At 36.6% G+C, this 16,875-nt stretch overlaps 1 protein-coding gene across 1 annotated transcript in view; it reads right to left on the bottom strand.

The window, feature by feature from the left end:
- Positions 1-16,875, bottom strand: part of LOC103088729 (histone deacetylase 9-like) — a 208,485-nt gene that overhangs the window by 75,854 nt on the left and 115,756 nt on the right. Inside the window, exon 6 of the mRNA XM_007455394.1 lies at positions 1,823-1,956. Within this exon, the coding sequence (XP_007455456.1) occupies positions 1,823-1,956 (134 nt within the window). The remainder of the gene's footprint in view (positions 1-1,822; positions 1,957-16,875) is intronic.

Here is a 16,875-nt window from a genome sequence, read left to right as displayed (position 1 = left end):
GGGAAAGAATAGTCTCTTCAATAAATGGTGTTGGTAAAACTGGATAGCCATATGCAAAAAATGAAACTGGATCCCTATCTTATACACAAAAATCAATTCAAAATTGATTAAAGACGTAAATTTAAGACTTGAAATCATAAAACTCTTAGAAGAAAACATAGGGGGTAAGCTCCTTGACATCGCTGTTGGCAATGGTTATTTGGATTTGAGAACAAAAGAAAAGACAACAAAAGCAAAAATAAACAAGTGGGACTACCTCAAACTAAAAAGCTTCTGCACAGCAATGGTAATCATCAATAAAATGAAAAGGCAACCCATGGAATGGGAAAAAGTATTTACCACATATCCAATAAGCAGTTAGTATCCAAAATATACAAGGAATTCATACAACTCAATAGCAAAACAAACAAACAAAACCAAATACCACAATTCAAAATGGGCAAAGGACCTGAATATGTGTTTTTCCAAAGAAGACATACAAATGGCCAACATGTACACGAAAAGGTATTTAACATCATTAATGATCAGGAAAATGCAAATCAAACCATAATGAGATACTTCCTCACATATTGTTAGGACGTGTATTATCAAAAAGGGAAGAGATAAATGCTGGTAAGAATGTTGGGAAAAGGGAACCCTTGTCCATTCTTGGTAGTATAGTCACTATAGAAAACATAGGTCCCTCAAGAAATTAAAAATAGAACTACCATATGACCCAGGAATCTCACTTCTGGGTAAATATCCAAAGGAAATGAAATCACTATTTCATTATCTCAAAGAGATATCTGAACTGCCAGATTTATTGCAGCACTATTCACAATAGTCAAGGTTTGGAAACAATGTAGGTGTCCATCCAGAGATGAATGGATAAAGAAAATGTAATACACACACATCCACATACACAGACACAATGGAATATTTTGCAATCTTAAAAAAAAGAATGAAATTCTGTCTTTTGTGACAACATGGATGAACATGGAAGGTATTATGCCAAGTGAAATAAGCCAGAGAAAAAGAAAAACTACATGGTATCACTTATGCAGAACCAAAAACAAACAAAATAGTTGAACTCATAGAAACAGAGGGTAGAATGGTGGTTGCCAGGAGCTGGCTGGTGGGGGGAATAAGGAGAGGTTGGTAAACGTTTTTAAACTTTCACTTTATAAGATGAATAAGGCTCGAGGATGTAATGTATAACATGGTGAATATAACTGATAATACTGTCTTGTATAATTAAATTTTCTAAGAGAGTAGAACTTAAGTATTTTCATCAAAAAAAAAGTGTGAGGTGATGAATGTGTTAAATGAACTCAATGGAGGGAATCATTTTACAATGTATATGCATATCAAATCATAACTGTATATGTTAGATATATGTATTATAATTTTATTCACCAATTATACCTTAATAAAGCTGAAAAAATATTTTTCAAAAGCTTTTTTCCCCCCTGAACTGACATAATCCTACAGAAAATATTAAGAGAACTTTTCTTTGAGTTATTTCTTTTTCAATGTTTCATTGCTCATTAGCCGGATCAATATACAAACCATTTCCTCCCAAGGGTTATCTTTACTTATTTATTGACGTCTGCCAATAACCTGATCGAGGGGAGTACTATATGGATTCCATAACTGGGCAAAAGTTATAGCATATACCATGAGAACACGTAAACTTTTCTTATCTAAGGCTTGCCTTCTTCCTTAAAATTGTAAGAGCTCCATTGTGTTTTCTGAGTTCATGTGATTTTAAAAAAGACAAAAAATATGCATGCATACATTCCTGGTCCTTTACCCCTACGCTTTTGTACTTTTAGTTTTTTACCTCATTTCCTAGCAGGGCATTTACACAGGCTTCTGATGCATCGCAGATGGCTGTGAGATCATGTCCTCCTTCTAGAGCCAACACCACATGTCCATCAGCCAGTGTCATCAATTGCTTCGTCAAATGACCAAAGCCTAACATAATGCAAACAGAACATTTCAAAGTAAAAATTAAAAGTTAACTGACCACTAGAATCTTATATTGATTGAGCATTTATTCTGCATATGTCCTTTCTCAGCACTTCCCATGTGCTATCTTGTTTAATACTCACAATAACTTGATAAATTAGGTCCTATTAGCATCTCTATTTAACAAATGAGGGCACCAAAACCCAAGATCCCACAGCTAAGAAGTATCACAACTAAGATTTGCAACAGTCGTTTTGGTTCTTCACCAGTGCACATTACTGCCTTTCACAACACATTCTATGTGTACCTGGATGAAAATCTTGAATAGTGTTTCGCTGTTAATAAGGTAAAGAATTCCATTTGCTTAATATTTCTTTCCTGTTTCCATCATCTGCCTTCATTATAAAAGGAAGTTTTCTATATATCACCTCAAAGTACTTAACTATCACATTAGATTTTACAGACATTCTTTTACTATGAAATAGTTGATAAATGCAAAAAATAATATCTATTTATGTTATAAAGTATAATATGACAAACACCTGGTCACTCACCTTCCAATTTAAGGAAAATACTTTTGAAGCCCCCGTATGCTTCTCTCTAATAACATAATTCCTCCTCACTATGGGAAATCAGGATCCTGAGTTTATGTTTATAACTCCTTTGCTTTCCATTGTTAATTTGCTTATTTTGGAACTTTATAAAAATGGTTTTATACCTTTGCACCTTGCTCTTTTCACACATTTTGTTAGCTCATCTCTGTTGATACATGTAGCTACAGTTCTATGCTGTCTAGTAGGCCATTTAATGAGTATAGAAGAATTTATTTACCCATTCTCCTGTTGACAAATATTTAGGTTTTGTTATTACAAAAAATGCCCCTATCGGACTTCCCTCGAGGTCCAGTGGTTAGGACTCTGTGCTTTCACTGCCATGGGCCTAGGGTTCCATCTCTGGTCAGGGGAACTAAGATCCCACAAGCCATGTAGTGCGGCCAAAAAAAAAAATGCCCCATGAACATTCTTATACCAGTCTTCTGGTGTACCTGTGCAAGAGCGGAGTGAAATTGTCATGACTTAAAACCTGCTAAATAATACCAGATCATTTCCAAAGGACTATTATCAATCCCCACTCTGAGAAGCAGTATATATTAGAATCCCGGTTTAGTCACATCCTTGCCACCATTTGCTATGATTTGCCAACTGGGTAGATGAATGATAGCATCTTACTGTGGTTTCATTCAGTATAATGAGGAACCTTTCTATTTCTACTCCAAATTAGAGTTTTTATTATAAACAGATGTTGAATTTAATTATTTTACTATACCAAATGAGATGGTTTTTCTCCTAGAATTTCATAGTATTGTGAGTTACATTAATATTTCAAATATTTAGCCATCATTGAATTTATGAAAAAAATAAGTTTGATTGTGATATATTATCTTTTTTATATAAGCTGGATTTGTCTGACTAATGCTGTGTTTAGATTTTTTTTTCACCTATGTTTATGAAAGGGGTTAATCTATAAATTTCCATTCTTTTATTGACCATGTTGAATTTTATTATGGTCAGACCCTCTTTTTCTATTATTTGACCCTAGAATGTTGGGTAGAAATCTTCTGTAAAACCATTTGACTCTTGTGTTTTCTTTGAGGAAGATTTTTATCTATTGAGAATTTCTTTAGGGATTAGAGGACTATTTGTGTTTTCAATATCTTCCTAAGTTATATTTTTCTAGAAATTTCTATCTTCTGTGTTCAAATTTATTCAGTAAAGTTATTTATTGCCTTTATTATCATATGTTGGCACTCCAATTAGATGTAGTCATTGTTACTGTATCCTCAACATCTCTGAAGTTTTCTTTCATATTTTCTTTCTGTCCTGCATTATGTGTACTTTCATTTCAGATCTATCTTCCAGACTTTCTCTCTCCAGATGTATCTAATCTGCTATTTATACTTCTACAGATATTTTCATTTCAGTGATTACATTGTTCAATTCTAGATGTTCTATTTGGTTATATTTTATAACTTCCTAGTCAGTTTTATATTTTCTTACTTTTGGTTCATGTTTTTATTTCTTTCTTTTATTTCTTTAGGCATAATTATTTTATTCTATACCTGCTACTTGAAGTGTTTATGGCTTAGTTTTACTATTTTTTGTTTCTGATGATTCAGCCTCATGATGTCTTAATTCTCCTTTGTTTTTTGAATTTTTTTGAGCTCATATTAATCAGAACTTTATATGTGAGAAAGCTTGGAAGCCTGAGTTGAATGTGATATTTATCTTTGAAACCTGATTTGAGTGTGATTTTGTTTGCTTCTGCTGGATGGCTGAAACATTACCAACCAAGATCAGTTTTAAATTTTTAGACTCAAGGGCTGTTTTTTTTTTTTTTTTAATGCACAGATAATGTAAATATGGACCCCCAAATGATTACAAATTGACATAGAAAAAAATATAGGTTTTTTTTCCCTTTCCATTCCCTTTGAAATTCCCTCTACTGATAGCCATAGCTAAGATCAATTTGTTGTTTTACTCAGCAGTATTTCCTTTTCTCCTATTTATCCTTTTCTTTAGAGTTGGCCCTTTGACATTCCCTTTTTTATTCTGTTCTCCAATCAAAACCCTTCCCTTCACAGACCCAAAGCTTCAACTCCCCTTTCTAGTATGCAGTAGTCTATTAATGTTCAAGCTTTCGCCAACTGAACACTTTTGGGATAGCCCAGGGTGGCCAACAGCTATAATATTTGCTAACTTTTCTTCATCTTTTTGGAAGTCATCCATAAACTTAAAAGAGTAGTCTTGATATTTTCATGTAGGAGTATTTCAGTATATGCAATCACTCATATTGCCAAATGTAAATGTCTCTCAATATTTTAAAAATTTTAACATTTCATCAACCTGCTCAATTTCAGGCACTACTGAAAAGAAAAAAGGATAAATGAAAATATATAAAACCATGTGTTTGGGCTTCCCTGATGGCGTAGTGGTTGAGAATCTGCCTGCCAATGCAGGGGACACGGGTTCGAGCCCTGGTCTGGGAACATCCCACATGCCGTGGAGCAACTAGGCCCGTGAGCCACAACTACTGAGCCTGCACATCTGGAGCTTGTGCTCCGCAACAAGAGAGGCTGCGACAGTGAGAGGCCCACGCACCACGATGAAGAGTGGCCACCGCTCGCTGCAACTAGAGAAAGCCCTCGCACAGAAATGAAGACCCAACACAGGCAAAAATAAATAAATAAATAAATAAATAATTTTTAAAAAAACAACCATGTGTTCAATATGGCATTTCATTTTTTAAATAGGCTTTAAGAACATGCAGGACATAAACATTTAATTTTTAAAACAATTATATTTTTAAAGCAGTTAACAGATGTGTTGCTACAGCATAACACATCTGGACTGGGCTCCCAGATCCTCACATGCTCAGCGGCCCACAAGTTCCTGAATCGACTTGTTGAAAACAAGTGGCCAAGATTGAGGAGTAGGAGGACTCTGAGCTCACCTTTTCCCATGGGCACACAGAAATTACAACTATTTACAGAGCACCTACTGAGGAGAAAGACTAGAAGGATATCAGAAAAAAGATCTACAACTAAAGATATAAAGAAGGAACCACAATGAGATGGGTAGGAAGGGCAAAGATGTAGTATAGTCAACACCCATATTCCTAGGTGGGCACCCACAGACAGGAGGCTAATTACAATTACAGAGGTTCTCCCCAAGGAGCAAGGGGTCCAAGCCCCACATCGAGCTCTCCAGCCTGGGGGTCCTGCACTGGGAAGCCAAGATCCCAGAAAGTTTGGCTCTGAAGGGCGGTGGGGATTACTTTGGGGAGAGCCAGAGGGCTGTGGGAAATAGACCCCACTCTTTTCTATTAATTAATGTATTTATTTATTTATTTTAGGCTGCATGGGGTCTTCGTTGCTGCACGTGGGCTTTCTCTAGTTGTGGCGAGCAGGGCCCACTCTTTGTTGCGGTGCATGGGCTTCTCATTGTGGTGGCTTCTCTTGTTGTGGAGCACGGGTTCTAGGCACACAGGCTTCAGTAGTTGTGGCTCGCGTGCTCAGTAGTTGTGGCTTACGGGCTTAGTTGCTCCTCGGCATGTGGGATCTTCCCGGACCAGGGCTTGAACCCATGTACCCTGCATTGGCAGGCAGATTCTTATCCACTGCGCCACCAGGGAAGTCCCTAGACTCCACTCTTAAAGGCACACACAAAATCTTACACTCTCCAGGACCCAGGGCAGAAACAGTAATTTGAAAGGAGCCTGAGTCAGACACACCTGCTGATCCTGGAGTAATAAAAGAGAGAAACCTACAAACAAGAATACTTTACCCAGCAAGGCTTTCATTCAGATTTGATGCAGAGATCAAAAGTTTTACAGACAAGGAGAAGCTAAAAGAGTTCAGCACCACCAAACTAGCTTTACCAGAAATGTTAAAAGGACTTCTCTATGTGAAAAAGAAAGGGCCATAACTAGAAATATGAAAATTACAAAAAGAAAAGTTTTATTGGTAAAGGCAAATATATAGAAAAGGTAGTAAATTAGCCATGTATAAAGCTAGTAGGAAAGTTTAAAGACCAAAGAAGTAAAATCATCTATATCCACAATAAGTACTTAAGGGATGCACAAAACAAAAAGATGTAAAATATTATGTCAAAAACAGTAAACACGGGAAGGGGAGTTAAAATTCAGGGTTGTTAAAATGTGTTTGAACTTAAGAGATCAGCAACTTAAAATAATCATATTTATATTTAGATTGCTATATATAAACCTCATGGTAATCACAAACCAAAAAACTACAATAGATACGCACACAAAAAAGAAAAAGGAATTCAAACATAATTCTAAAGATAGTCTTTTGGCTTTAAAAGACACATGAGACCCAATGCACTCAACAGATATATAGAGAAAAAGATATCAGGCCTGTGGTTATCAGAGGTGGGGTTTAGGGGGAGGGGGAATTGCATGAAGGCAGTCAAAAGGTACATACTTCCAGGTATAAGATAAATAAGTACTACGGATGTAATGTACAGCATGATAAATCTAATTAACACTGCTGTGTGTCATATATGAAAATTGCTAAGAGTAAATCCTAAAAGTTCTCATTGCAAGGAAAATAGTTTTTTCTATCTCTTTAATTTTATATCTACATATATGAGATGATGCATGTTCACTAAACTTACTGTGATTATCATTTCATGATTTATATAAGTCAATTTATTATGCTATACACTTAAACTTATACAATACTTGTATATCAATTATATCTCAAAAAATCTGGAAGGAAAAAAACCAAAACATTAACAAAATTAATAGACTGTTTAAGAGCAGTTTTGGGTTTCTCGAAAATTTAAGCAGAAAGCACAGAGAGTTCCAATATACTACCCTACCCCCTCGCTGTGGTTTCCCCTATTAATAATATCTTCCATTAGTGTGGTACATTTGTTACAGTTGATGAACCAGTATTGATACATTATTGTTAACAAAAGTCTATGACCGGGCTTCCCTGGTGGCGCAGTGCTTGAGAGTCCGCCTGCTGATGCAGGGGACACGGGTTCGTGCCCCGGTCCGGGAAGGTCCCACATGCCGCGGAGCGGCTGGGCCCGTGAGCCATGGCCACTGAGCCTGCGCGTCCGGAGCCTGTGCTCCGCAAATGGGAGAGGCCACAACAGTGAGAGGCCCGCATAACGCAAGGAAAAAAAAAAAAAAAAGTCTATGACCAGGATTTACTCTTTGTGTTGTGTAGTTCTATGGGCTTTGCCAAACACATAAAGTCATGTATCCACCATTATAGCATCATACAGATTAGTTTCAAGGTCCTAAAATTCCCTGTGCTCCACCTATTCATCCCTCCTCTCCGCCCCCCAGTCCCTGCAAACCAATGATCTTTTTTGTCTCTATAGTTTTGTTACTCATTTTTTCAGTGTTTACATTAATTCAAATTTTTAGCTTCTTGTATTAACCATTCTAAGTACAAGGCTATTTCATTCTCCCTCATTTATATAATACTTATAATATTTACAATACTTCTATATCCATGAAAACTTGAAAGAATTATCACGAATGTGGAAATGCATGGTCTGCAAGCCTACCTAGGCTGCTCTCAAGCCTGACCTTGTTCTTAGGTATTGTGGGTTTCTGTTTGAAAAGAAAGTAAATTTTCAGGATAAGGTTGGTAGAAGTAATGCAAGTCTATAAGACTGTCAAGCAATGAGACCCTAAAACCAAACTAAGTTGCTTCCATTTTAGAACAATGAAATAGTATCATCTTAATCCTTGGAATGCATTGAGATATCCACTCAATAAACCAGAGCTGTCCAGAATTTCAGCTCTGGTCTAGCACTTGAGGTTAACTGTGAACAAGGTGAGTTCATTTCCCCATTACCTTGCAGTACTTCAATGTTGATTCTATCCACTTAGCTAGTATTTTGATGGAAGTCAACATATTCACTTTATAATTACCCTATGTTTCTAAATACTTGGCAAAAGCTATTCTAAAAAAGATTTAAAAATTAAGTGAAAACTGTTTTGTTTTGTTTTGTTTTTTGCGGTACGGGGGCCTCTCACTGTTGTGGCCTCTCCTGTTGCGGAGCACAGGCTCCGGACACGCAGGCTCAGCGGCCATGGCTCACGGGCCCAGCCGCTCCGCGGCATGTGGGACCTTCCCGGACCGGGGCACGAACCCGTGTCCCCTGCATCAGCAGGCGTACTCTCAACCACTGCTCCACCAGGGAAGCCCAGGTGAAAACTGTTTTTAAGTATTATTGTGTTTTTCACTTCTATGGACCTCATGATGATACCAATAAGAATCTTTTCCACAGGCCATTTAGGAATGAGGCTGAACACATTAAGCTCCACCTTCTTACCTGACTGCTATAAAAAGAACGGTAAGCTTACAGAAAATGTGTAATACAGAGTCCTGATCCTAATGCTTAGAAACGTACTTGGCCTAAGTCAGGGTTAATAGCACATAGTAAGTAATTCCATTCTAGAAGATAAATGAGAAAGAAATACTCATAATACTCATAGACAGATATTTCTACTAATCATATTGTTAAATATTCTGAACAGCTTTTCCTATAACCTAAACCATGGCTACAGTGATAACTTAAAAAGAGATAATAATAAATCAAGACTGTATGCCACATCTTTCATACTGAAGGTTCCTAGCAATTGAGAATTCGATTATCTAAAGTTACTACTGAGTGAATCAAATCACATGGATTAAAAAAAAGGAGGTGGGGGGAGGGATAAAGTCTCAAATCTGATTTAAGTTCACTCTTTCCTTTGGGAATAAAAAAAAAAATCCCGTAAAATACCAAATTTAGAGGGGATAGTAAAAAGTGGAAGGAAAGAATGGAATGAAGCTAATCTTTGATCTCTATCCAAATTCCTCTTTCTTTTACCTACAGGGTTTATTTCCATTCACATGTTACCCATGTGATCTCTGGAGCCACAGATTGAGGCAGCTGAACTCTGAGTTATCCTTGCACAAAACATTCAAGTGAAGTAAAGAAACAAAACTTCTACGAGGCCTAAGCTCTTTCTTCCCGTCAAAGTAAGAAATTTAAGAACAACATTTTACTTCTATTAACCTGAGTTCTACTGTGTCCATTATTGCTGTACATATATAAGAGGGATTAGAAAAGCTAAGTGTGGCTACCAGTGTCAAGGTATTATTTTTCTGGACATGAGAAAAAGAAGATTCAGTGGTGTGTGCATGTGTGCGTGTATGTGTGTTTATTTGAGAGGTTTTGTAACATAATTTTAATGGGCATAATTACAAGTTTCATTTAATAGTTTTTACTTCCAGCTTCACAAAAGCACAGAAGTTCATCCTACTTGTCACAACAAACTGAACCTGTACAGCTGAAAAATTATAGCAGAGAGCATAGCGCCAGCAAGGTTTTCCTCAAGGAGGTTCGAGTGTCTGGAGTGTGAGGGTTGATGGGAAAGAAGCGATCAAGTGAGAAAGTAAGTCTGTATAACACGGTGCATGTTGAGCTCAAGCAATTACAGATATGAAATGGGGTGGAACTGGGTTCTTAAGGTCCACATATACCTTTTGTTTCTGAATTTTTTTAGAGGGTGGGGTACTTAGGGAGGAGCCTGGTTGCCTGGGGCAGCAAGATGGGCAGTATCAGGTTAGTGACTGGAAATGATACATATTCAGTGAAAATCAGCCTCAGAAGTTGTCCCTACCATGTGCATTGACTGTGACAGAATACTCTAAGAAATATTTTTCAAAGTGAAAGTTGGCACCTTAAGCTCTTCTGAGAAAATCTTCTAGAATGAGGCATTAACAAAATACTATCACTACTACTGCTACTGCCACTACACTAAATAATACTATATATAACCTGGTTGTTTCAAAAAGCATTAATTTAATTAAATCAGCATTATTATAAGCATAAGAAGGAAGGTACACTGTAACAATTTTTTTTTTTTTTTTTTTTGATGACTGAACATACTGAACTGGTAACTACCAAGACTGAGACACCACTGAGGAAGAGAATTGCAAGGGCATCTTCAGCTAGAAATCCTCTGATTCACTGGAAGCAAACTTAATTTTGTTGCTTCTGAAAAGAATATTAAATAAGCAGTAAATATGGCAGTGCTTCAAAGGACCAATTTCACTGTGATTTCCCGAAATACTATGAGGGTTCATTTCTGCTAAAGAAGTCATATCGTGTCAGCATTTTTATTAAGTTTGGAGAAACTGTTTGAAATGAAAAGTGGCTCTAGGAAGCCTCAAAGATTAAACTTTAGATATATATTTCATAACTAAGCCATCAGGACACAAAAGGATTCACTCTTCAAAATGGCATGTCTCATATGCTTCTCCCTAATGTTTCCCAAATAGTTCCCAGAATATTGGTAGTGCAAGGAAACAACCCTAACTTTATTTTAATTTCCATTTGAAAACAACTATTTTCAAAAGAAAAATTAACACATGTTCATTGTGGAAAATATGGAAATAGAAAATAGAAAAAAAAAGGCAAATAAAATTATGTAATATATAACAAATATATATGTTGTTATACATTATATATATATTTAATAAATAATAAATATTAATAAAATAATTATAATTTATATAAGTCCAGTCCTACCAACCAGAAGTAGCCAATCCCACTTCTGTGGTATTTCATGCTTATAGTTTTTGTGTATTTTTAAAATAAAACAGGATCATATTGTAATTTTTAAATTTACATTTACAAATACAAATATAGTGGAAAACATGTTTCATATACTCTGAAATATCATTTTAAATGTATTAATATACCAACTAATTCTCTGTTTTTAGATATTAAATTATTACTAGTTTTCAGCTTTGTATATAAGGTTGCAAATAATATCCTCCTGTATGGTTGAAGCACTTATCTGATTCTAGTGTTATTACGTATTATTATAGGATGAAAAGAGGCTTGCTTTTTTTTTTACTGCTAACTTTTCTTTTTTACCAGAGTATGAGATAGAACATAAATAGTAAAGCACATGATGGCAAGATGGGAATGACGTTCCTAAACTTTATAAACTTCATTCATGCGCGTTCAGCAATGCCTGTTGTGGATAACTGAAACATTCTTACAGAAGCGCAGAGAAATGAGATACTCTTAGAAAGTCTGTTTTTATTACGAAATTGAAAACATGTAGTGTATCAGAACTCTCTAGGGAGGCCAACACTGAGGGACTTCTGCTGTAGGTTGAAGAGGGACTTCTCTCCAACTTAGAGTGTAGTTAACCATTGCTATCTTGCCATCCTATAAAAATCACGCTCTAGAATCAGCAGGCAACCCCCAAGAAAGGAAGGTACCTGGGTCATGATTCACTTGATTAATAAAGAAACAGTGACACAAAATGACTGATTAGAAATCATTTCACTTCTACTTGTAAACCTCCTAACTTTTCTGATATCAGTCTCCCATTCACTACAAGGGCTTCTTCACTATTATTTCCTATGTCTGCCTAGGAAAGCTTCAAGTAAACAAAGCAAGAATGATAGAGGCAATTCCCCACCCCATGGTGCCATTTAGCAGAGGTAGTGGAGAGTCAGCAGCAGTGACAGTCTCTTTAGAAATATTGACACCTAATACGTTACTGATTTATGTAATTTTTGTAACTTTCTGATACGGTAAAGAAGCCTCAATAACAGTTTTACTCATTTTTTAACAGGTTAGTTTCATTTGGTCCTAAAATATTTGTGAAGACTTCACTGCAAATTCAATATAGTAGGGATCGATGGAGTCAGACACTTTTGTCCTGTTTTCATTTGCAATTTCATTTTGCACATCCACTGGCAAAATTTCCGCAGTTATGTCCAGAAAAGATCAACTGAAGAATGAACATACGGTAAAGTGTAATTACAAAAATTGTAGTCATTTTCCTCTCTAACCCCCTTAGTCATTAAGTTACCATGTTGTTCTTTAGGAAAATGCAGTCAAACTCAAGTTGAGAGAGAAGTTTGGGTAGCATGTGGCTGGCTCATGTATTGTGAGGCTCCCTAGCAGGACTTCAAAGCAGAAGCTGATTGTTGCAGATGGGAAGAACGGTCTCCACAGAAATACCTTTTTAAGAATTATGATGCTGTAATTCATATGGTAGGCACTTGTGATTCGTTCCTGATGATGTTGGGATCATTTAACTCACAAAACCATTGTCGCTACCATAAAATCCTTTCATCTGTAGCCAAAAAAGGTTTATTTCATGCAAATGAAAAATTTTCATTAAAGCATCACCTTAATAATGGGAAAGGTATATATTTTCTGGTCATGTTTAAAATGTAAATTTATGAACATATTTTGAAGATTCATTTCACATTAAGATCTTTATTTATTTGATGTCCTAGGACTCTTTTCAAGTTCATTGAAACTGGAAATCAATTTTAGAAGAACTAAGGAGATTATTATCATTAAATCTTTCAGTTGGCTTATTCCAAGCAGCCCTATAAATATTGCATATGTTTTAAAGAAGGCACTTTCAAGTACAGTAAAAATCCTTTTACTGTTCCAGTCAGTGATGCTCCAGGAAGTAACTTTATATTCTCAGCACCTTTTGAAAACAAATGAATAGTTGGTTTGTATCCTAAACAAAATCTGAGACAAGAGAATACTTCAATGCCAGTATTTTGGAAAAATGAAATTAAAAAATATTTATCCTCAGGAATTCCTGAGAATAAAATGGCAAGAAAGGTTGACTGGCATTTTGACCATCCATCCATCCATCCATCCGTCCATCCATCCATGATCCATCTATCTACAAATCAACAGTTTATTTACTAAATGCCTACTATGTGCCACAGTTTTATATATAAATCTTATACTTCAAATACATGAACCTCAGTTTTCTCACCTGTAAATACAACTATGGATTACTTATTCTACCTCACAGATTTGAAATAAGTATCTAATCATGAAAAGCCACCTCAATATATATATAAACAGTACATTGAACAGAATCTGGCACATAGCAGGTATTCAGTTTTTGTATTTTTGAATACAAGAGTTTAACCGTAGAACTTAAGATCTAGAAATGAATTTTAAGATTAAATACTCCAATCCTTTCATTTTAAGGTTGAGGAAACTAAGGCTCAGAAAGGTCAATTATCAAGGCAAATAGTTAACTACAGAGTTGGGGTGAGAACCCAAAGCATTTCCCACTATTCAGCCAACCCAATAGATATTAAGACTGCCCATTTTTTCAGACATGATTTCCAGTTCAAAAGGAACTTTAAAAAGAGTTCCTAGACACCAAATGGCTTTTACAAATCATTGCTTTGGTGTGTTAAGTGTAAATGATCCAGAAACATGTGAATTAAATTTCCCTTAAAATACACAAATATAAAACCAGTGAGGAGATAAAAATCCCTAGAAAATGCTTTTGGATATCATAGGATCATTCCTTCCCACCCCTCAACAAAATTGTTTTTGCCAAACCCCAACTGCAATTTGATTTGCCAATCACTAGCTTTTACTGCTGTTTTCAATAATGCATTAAACACATGGGATCTATTCTCTCATCGATGCTCACGCAAAATTGGCCAAGTGGGATGGAACAAGAGCAGGACAGACTCATGCTAAGCAATGATGATCCCATTACAGTACTTTGCACTACTCAAATTCAACCAGTATTTACTGAGCACACACTCTAACAATAACTAGGGAAATACGTGGATGAATAAGATACAGTTCCTGCTTCCAGAGAAATTACATATAAGGGGCACATACACGGATAAATAAAATTTGACATAGAGAAAGATAATTGTTATAAAATAAACACATTTTTATAAAGCTTAATAGATGGAAGACATACATCTGTTTAGAAGAAACTCAGAAGATAATAGAGGACATATTCAAACGTTTGCAGTGTTATGCATTTGTATATCTTTGCCTCAGCTTCCCACTTCTGATACAGGAACAGTCATGTTGGTTAGTTTCAGTGAAATATATATAAAATGCACCCACCCAGCACTTCACACATAGGCAATATAAATAACTATTACTTCCTCACCAGCCCATCAGTCCTCTTCGTGATTCAAAAGCTCTCTTAGGTAAACAGGCAAAGTATTCTAAATGCTATCATTTTTTTCATTCATTTGGTTTTTCTACTAGTAAACTTAGTTATAGAATTACTCAGTTATGCTCACATAGGACCATATATATTACAGTTCCAGACAGCAAAATGGGGAATGGAAAAATAAGTTTGGAGAACAGGAACCCATATTTCCAGATAATCCTACTCTTTAAAATTTTTTCTAAAAAATAAATTGCCAGAATTAATACGTTCAAATCTAGCACCTAGCTTGGTACATAGTAGATGTTCAGTACATGCTACTGAAAGAATGAATGAATATGGAATGAATGTATTCTATTTAAGTTTACTTAATTCCATTTCAATTAGATAGTATGGTAGGCAGAAATCTCAGAATGTCCCCCAATAACTTTTTCTCTTGTATAATACAGTCTCCTCTGAGTGTGGATGAAATCTGTGCATATAATGTGTACTCCTGTGGTATGGCAAAAAGATGTTTCAGTTGACTTTGAGTAAATCAAAGGGAAGATTTCAGGCACTGTCAGGGGGAACTGGAGGGGGTTGGCTAAGATAATCTAATCGCATGAACCCTTCAATTTTTTTTTTTAATTAAAAAAAATGTTTTTTGGCCATGCCACGAAGCATGCAGGATCCTAGTTCCCAGATCAGGGATCAAACCCACATCCCCTCCAGTGGAAGCGCAGAGTCTCAACCTCTGGACCGCCAGGGAAGTCCCGCATGAGCCCTTTAAAGCAGAGTTTTTCTCTAGTTGGTATTATAAGAAGAAGTTAGGGAGATTTGAAGCATGAGAAGGACTTGATGCACCACTGATGGTTTGAAAATGTAAGGGACAATGTGAGGAGGAATGTTGGTAGCTTCTAGCCAACAAGGAAATGGGGACCTCAGTTCTACAAATGCAAGGGACTAAATAAACTCAGAAGAGGATTGTTCCTTACAACCTCCAGCATAAGGAGCCAGCCTGGCTGATATTTTGATATCAACCTTGTAAGACCAGAAGCAGAGAACCCAGTTCTTGTGACCTAACAGAACCATGAGGTAATAAATGGATGGTGGGGCTTCCCTGGTGGAGGAGTGGTTAAGAATCCGCCTGCCAATGCAGGGGACACTGGTTCGAGCCCTGGGCTGGGAAGACCCCACATGCCGCGGAGCAACAAAGTCCATGAGCCACAACTACTGAGCCTGTGCTCTAGAGCCCGCAAGCCACAACTACTGAAGCCTGTGTACCCATAGCCCATGACCCACAACAAGAGAAGCCACCGCAATGAGAAGCTCGTGCACCACAATAAAGAGTAGCCCCCGCTCACTACAACTAGAGAAAGCCCGCGGGCAGCAAAGAAGACCCAACACAGACATACATACATACATACATACATACATACATACATAAATAAATAAAATTTTTTAAAAAGGATGGTGTTTTGAGTTAATAAATTTTCACATATCCCTGAATATGCTATAGGTGTAAGATAAATCGATAACAGAATAACAATTCATGAGGTAAAAGTGAAAGTGTAAGGGAAGTTGGAATAGTAATGGTAACTACAACAATGAACAATTCTAAAATAGTTATCCTGTGCCAGGTCCTGCGGTTCATACAGATGTTTCATTCAGTCCTCGCACCAACATTATGAGGTAGCTACAGACAGTATCCAACTTTCTAGAGGGGCAAACAAAGAGAAGTTGAGTAACTTTCCCAAGGTCACACAACTACAATATAGTAATGTCAGGACTCAGGCTTTAGACTCTGAGGCCTTAACCACTGACCCTACTGCCTGTTTAAAATAAGTGAGAAGAGCCCCAAATAATTTTTTTAAAAACCCACACACATAAAGCATGTTTACTTTTCACTTGCAATAAGATGAAGTAACCAATGCATGTCACCATGTGCCCAAAGGGTTCATCTGTCCTCGCTATTCTCCACCCATTTCCCCCAATAAGTGCCAATTGCCAGTATGCTGAGGAATAAGACACATACCTTGACAATGCCTGAACAAAGTGTCTGCTGGATCTGGAAGAAGTGGGTTGTTAGAAGAAAATAAGGTTATGATGAATTTTCAGTCATGATGAGATACTTCAAACAGAGTCAGTGCTGCTAGCTTCTCTGTTACCCTGAACCAAAGCCAAAATCTGTGGGTCACTTTGTTTAGAAGAACAGGAGAATCCCAGTCCTGGATGAACCCAGGTTTATGTAAATTAGGTGACCTTTTCCAGGCAGAGAGATTTCGAGAACCGTGAACTCTTCTAAAGAACCAAGGGCTCTGTATGATCACTGGCCACGTCAAATTGGACATTGCAAGCCTTTTCTAACTAACGCATCTTGTGCTCAAGGAACTATGGGAGGGCTTATACAGCTGAAAGAGT

The sequence above is a fragment of the Lipotes vexillifer genome, unplaced genomic scaffold (assembly GCF_000442215.2).
Source record: "Lipotes vexillifer unplaced genomic scaffold, Lipotes_vexillifer_v1.1 scaffold1314, whole genome shotgun sequence".
Taxonomy (NCBI): Eukaryota; Metazoa; Chordata; class Mammalia; order Artiodactyla; family Lipotidae; genus Lipotes; species Lipotes vexillifer.
The sequence above is the reverse complement of the archived record's forward strand: the minus strand, read 5'-3'. Positions and strand labels throughout refer to the sequence as shown.